Source organism: Lipophrys pholis, assembly GCF_963383615.2.
Source record: "Lipophrys pholis genome assembly, chromosome: 11".
NCBI lineage: Eukaryota > Metazoa > Chordata > Actinopteri > Blenniiformes > Blenniidae > Lipophrys > Lipophrys pholis.
Window position 1 is genome coordinate 1,391,596 of NC_137631.1, and position 6,000 is coordinate 1,397,595.

At 45.5% G+C, this 6,000-nt stretch overlaps 1 protein-coding gene across 2 annotated transcripts in view; it reads right to left on the reverse strand.

The window, feature by feature from the left end:
• The window catches only part of ppfibp2b (PPFIA binding protein 2b), a 76,779-nt gene that overhangs the window by 9,266 nt on the left and 61,513 nt on the right, over nucleotides 1-6,000 (reverse strand). For both annotated transcript variants that reach the window (XM_080474540.1, XM_080474541.1), the window contains one exon: nucleotides 3,427-3,589. In XM_080474540.1, coding sequence (XP_080330666.1) covers nucleotides 3,427-3,589 — 163 coding nt within the window. The remainder of the gene's footprint in view (nucleotides 1-3,426; nucleotides 3,590-6,000) is intronic.

Consider the following 6,000-nt stretch of genomic DNA (forward strand, 5'->3'; position numbering starts at 1 on the left):
AGCACCTTCCTCCTAACATCCAGATTACAGAGCACCTTCCTCCCAACATCCAGATTATAGAGCACCTTCCTCCTAACATCCAGATTATAGAGCACCTTCCTCCTAACATCCAGATTACAGAGCATCTTCCTCCCAACATCCAGATTATAGAGCACCTTCCTCCTAACATCCAGATGACAGAGCATCTTCCTCCCAACATCCAGATTATAGAGCACCTTCCTCCTAACATCCAGATTAAAGAGCACCTTCCTCCCAACATCCAGATTATAGAGCACCTTCCTCCTAACATCCAGATTATAGAGCACCTTCCTCCTAACATCCAGATTACAGAGCATCTTCCTCCCAACATCCAGATTATAGGGCAACTGGGAGGACCCAGTAGGTGATGTAACTTCAGTTTAACTTAATGAGTAACTGATTACTGTAACTGGTAGAGTTGATACAGAAACATTAAAGAAGTAACTAGTGACTTTTCATCAGTGACGTTAGAAACTGGCTTCTTTGTGAAACAGGAAGTGGAGCGGAGTTAAACATGGCTGCTCGCCACCGGCACCCACGGGGTTAACATGCAGTACCCACCTACACCATAGAGGTCGTGTTTCCCAGGAGATCCTGAGGCGGCGGGCGAGGTTAGCGGCGTGACGGGAGAGCAAGCAGAAAGAGAAGCACAAGCTGACTTCAGTGAAGGGGTGTGTGTGTGTGTGTGTGTGTGTGTGTGTGTGTGTGTGTGTGTGTGTGTGTGTGTGTGTGTGTGTTTAAGAAGTTACTAAACCTGACTAAACAACTTTTAGAAAACGCTCTGATCCTGTCCCCATGGAAACGGAGGAAACTGCTGATAAGACTCTGGTCCTGGTCACCATAGTGACTAGTTCTTCTGCACATGCTCAGTAGAGCCAATCAGAACAAAGTTTCCTCCGTGGTGTCATGACTTCCCGTCCATGTTCTCCTGGCTTTTATTTTGACAGTCACCATAATAACAATCCAACTTGGTGGTCTTGTCCACTAGAACGTCCTCTCAGTGTGAATGTTTAGAGCTCCTTGTTCTCTGCTGTGTGTGTGTGTGTGTGTGTGTGTGTGTGTGTGTGTGTGTGTGTGTGTGTGTGTGTGTGCGCGCTTTCAGTACTAAAACTAACAACAGCACCAACTAGTGGCCCAACAGTAAAACTACATCGTTTTCAGCATTTCTGACATCAATTTCAAAATGCTGCTGTATAAACGCAAAACCTTCCGAAAACGGTGTGTTTTGTCTTGAAACGTTGTCGTGGAAACGGAGCCTCAGGAGCTCTGCAGAGGCTCTTCAGCTGTGATGTCGCGGCTCCATGAAGTTTTCAGTAAAATATATCTGAATATAAACATCTTGATCTTTGACGCAGCCTCGCCCCAGAACTAACACTCCCGGCTAAAAACAGTTGAAGCTAAAGAAAAAAACTCAGAAAATGGCTGAGTCGGTGTGACGGTGTTAAAGCAGCGTTCAGCGGCGCTGCTGCTCCTCTGATCACCTCCCCCGGGGCAGATTCACGGCGTCTCGCTAGTTTTACGCCTATTAGCGTGAAATGCGATGCGAGCGAGAGCCGGGAATTATGTTGGACAGCCTCCTGAGTCATGGGGGAGTCCTCCTAATCCTGCACTCCGAAGCCCCCCGCCGGCCTGAACGGGAGCGGCGGCTCGCCCAGGACTCTGGGTTTGCTGAGAGACCGGTTCTTTCAGAGTGTGTGTGTGCGCGGTACCTAGAGCTGGAGCGCTGGCGCTTCTGCAGCGAACTGATGCAACCAGACAGAGAAAACATGGAGGAAGACGAGCGAAGCAGAAAAAACAGAGGAGAGACAAAAGGAAGCAGTGAAGCAACGTTAGCCAAGGAGCAGTTAGTGGAGTGTTTCTTCTTTTCTTCACTGTGAGGCAGGAAGGAGCCGCAAACCCGGAAGCAAGGTTCAGGTTCCTGGAGGGTTCCTGGAGGGTTCATCTGAGGCGTTCAAAGACCGCGTCCGAGGAGGAGTCAGATTATTGGTTTTCTTTACTTTGGGAAACATTTTAAAGGAGTCAAATTATGTAAAACTTCCCTTCCTAAAAGTTCTCCAGCAGTACTACTCGTCCCCATACCTGGACTGACGTCCCAGAAGTGAAGCCAGTCTTTCCTCTCTGTCCCTGGCTTGTTTCAGGTTTTAAAAAGTGTGTTGCTCCAAGCAGCCAATCAGAAATCAAACCCTATATAGTGTCATCGGGGGTTTAGCCAATCCCAGTCAAGGTAGGCCCTCCCTTTGACTCCTCCCACAATTAGGCTGCTCTGCTCTGGCACATGGCACCACGAGAGGAAGTACTTCCTCCTCTTCCCAAGATGGGCATGTGTGGGCGGAGCCAGTCCAGCTCACACAGACACAGCAGATTCTGAATGTAGCTCCTATGATCCAATATTCAAATGAGGAAAATCAAAGGAGGAGCTAGAACCTTAGAATCCTGAAGGTTTCTGGACCGACCGGACCAGGAGGAGGAGGAGAACAGGAGGAGGAGGAGGAGGAGGAGAACAGGAGGAGGAGGGGAACAGGAGGAGTAGGAGGAGGAGGAGAACAGGAGGAGGAGGAGGAGGAGGAGAACAGGAGGAGGAGGGGAACAGGAGGAGTAGGAGGAGGAGGTGAACAGGAGGAGGAGGAGAACAGGAGGAGGAGGAGGAGGAGGAGAACAGGAGGAACAGGAGGAGGAGGAGGAGGTGAACAGGAGGAGGAGGAGAACAGGAGGAGGAGGAGAACAGGAGGAGGAGGAGGAGGAGAACAGGAGGAACAGGAGGAGGAGGAGGAGGTGAACAGGAGGAGGAGGAGAACAGGAGGAGGAGGAGGAGGAGGAGAACAGGAGGAGGAGGAGGAGGAGGTGAACAGGAGGAACAGGAGGAACAGGAGGAGGTGAACAGGAGGAGGAGGAGGAGGAGGTGAACAGGAGGAACCGGAGGAACAGGAGGAGGAGGAGAACAGGAGGAGTAGGAGGAGGTGAACAGGAGGAACAGGAGAACTTTAAATGAGTTTCAGGATTACAGGACTGAGAGACAGGTCGCAGCTTTCGGTGCTTTTGTTTTGGACGGACATGGAGACAGTTCAGACAGTTGGTCACTTGTGATTTGGGCCATTTTGAGAAGAAGATTAAGGAAAGATAGAAAATAATGGTCCCTTTTTTACCGTTTGGAGTGAAAGTCCTTTAATTTGAGGAAGTTAGAACGTTAATCCTCAGTATTCTGGATAATCTCAGGGGGACAGTTTAGTGTATTGAATCGAGGCGAATCTTTAAAGACTCCTTTCTGGCTCATCTCCGGTTTTATTCTTTTCAAAGTGTTGACGGACAAAGATAAAGTTCTTCTCGGGGTTTACGGACTCATTCCTGCTGCACCTTGATTCAGTAAAACACACATGGCGTCCCGGGGACAGGACGTTTGTTTACACTCACTCAGACTGTAGTCCTGCTGGTGGACGAGCTCCGGCGAGAGTCGGACGGGCGATGAATACTCTGCGTCCTGCTCCTGCTCGCCGTTCAGCTCCACGCCGCGCTCTTTCTTTCTGCTCAGCTTCCCCGGCAGCGTTTGGTATTTACTGAGCTCCATGTGCGGAGTCTGCACGGGATTAAAGAAGGACAGTCAGTTCATTTCTGGTAAATATGTTTTCTTAACGTGAGACACAAGAACCCAACGTCCTCCGTATATATTACTTTATTAGTGTGTGTGTGTGTGTGTGTGTGTGTGTGTGTGTGTGTGTGTGTGTGTGTGTGTGTGTGTGTGTGTACGTGTGTGTGTGTGTGTGTGTGTGTAGGCTTTACCTCACGTTTATAAAACAGTCTCCCAAAAATGAAATTTATCATTTTTATAAATCAACTCAGAAAAACTTTTTTCTCATAATGAATGAATGAATGAGTGAATGAGTGAATGAGTGAATGAGTGAATGAATGAGTGAATGAGTGAATGAGTGAATGAATGAATGAATGAGTGAATGAATGAGTGAATGAATGAGTGAATGAGTGAATGAGTGAATGAGTGAATGAATGAGTGAATGAATGAATGAGTGAATGAATGAGTGAATGAGTGAATGAGTGAATGAGTGAATGAATGAGTGAATGAATGAATGAGTGAATGAGTGAATGAATGAGTGAATGAGTGAATGAGTGAATGAATGAATGAATGAGTGAATGAATGAGTGAATGAGTGAATGAGTGAATGAGTGAATGAATGAATGAATGAGTGAATGAATGAATGAGTGAATGAATGAGTGAATGAGTGAATGAGTGAATGAATGAGTGAATGAATGAATGAGTGAATGAATGAGTGAATGAGTGAGTGAATGAATGAATGAGTGAATGAATGAGTGAATGAATGAGTGAATGAGTGAATGAGTGAATGAATGAATGAGTGAATGAGTGAATGAATGAATGAATGAGTGAATGAATGAATGAGTGAATGAGTGAATGAATGAATGAGTGAATGAGTGAATGAATGAGTGAATGAATGAATGAGTGAATGAGTGAATGAGTGAATGAATGAGTGAATGAATGAGTGAGTGAATGAATGAGTGAATGAATGAGTGAATGAATGAGTGAATGAATGAATGAATGAATGAATGAATGAATGAATGAGTGAATGAGTGAATGAATGAATGAGTGAATGAGTGAATGAGTGAATGAATGAATGAATGAATGAGTGAATGAATGAATGAGTGAATGAATGAGTGAATGAATGAGTGAATGAATGAGTGAATGAGTGAATGAATGAATGAGTGAATGAATGAATGAATGAGTGAATGAATGAATGAGTGAATGAATGAGTGAATGAATGAGTGAGTGAATGAATGAGTGAATGAATGAGTGAATGAATGAGTGAATGAATGAATGAATGCTGATGTTCCTTTGAAAAACTGTGACCTCAGTGAGACTCACCTGACAAACCACAGGCTTCACTTCCAAAAAGAAATCAGCATTATATAACATACAGTTATATAATATAGATATTATATAACAGCTCTGTGTCAGAGTTAGGCTCCGCCCACACGGCAACGCCGTTTCATGTAAACGTCATTTCTGTCCAATCGTTCACACGGAGCCTGAAAACGTTTCTTTTTTGTTTTTTTTAAACGTCTTCCAGAGTGGAGGAGTTAGAATAAAACACCACCTCCGCTTTGACGTGCGGACGGACAAGACATTGTCAGACATTAACAGAGAACAATGATGTCATGGTCCCGCCTCTTGATTTATAACCCCGCCTCCCTCTCAGTGAGGTCACTGAACAACACCAACTTGGCGGCTACCTCCTCCAGGTGGCGCTGCAGGAGCTGCTGAGGCTTTAATCAGGACACATGATGGATTTCTCCATTTCTGCGTTATTGGTGAATTTGTGTGGCGGCGTTACAGCGCCACCTATAGGCCTGGCTTATGTACTACAACGTTTTCAGTAGTTTTTATGGTGCCGTGTGGACGCGGATGTTTCCATCATGGACGGGAAACTTTTTAAGTGTGACGGGGAGAAATACAATAATGTTTGCTCGTGTGGACGGGAACTCAGAGCGAGTGTGTGAGAAAAGAGTGTGTGTGAGAAAGAGTGTGTGAGAAAAGAGTGTGTGAGAAAGAGTGTGTGAGAAAGAGTGTGTGAGAAAAGAGTGTGTGAGAAAAGAGTGTGTGAGAAAGAGTGTGTGAGAAAAGAGTGTGTGAGAAAGAGTGTGTGAGAAAGAGTGTGTGAGAAAAGAGTGTGTGAGAAAGAGTGTGTGAGAAAAGAGTGTGTGAGAACGAGTGTGTGAGAACGAGTGTGTGAGAAAGAGTGTGTGAGATAGAGTGTGTGAGAAAAGAGTGTGTGAGAAAAGAGTGTGTGAGAAAGAGTGTGAGAAAAGAGTGTGTGAGAAAGAGTGTGTGAGAAAAGAGTGTGTGAGAAAAGAGTGTGTGAGAAAAGAGTGTGTGAGAAAGAGTGTGTGAGAAAAGAGTGTGTGAGAAAAGAGTGTGTGAGAAAGAGTGTGTGAGAAAAGAGTGTGTGTGAGAAAGAGTGTG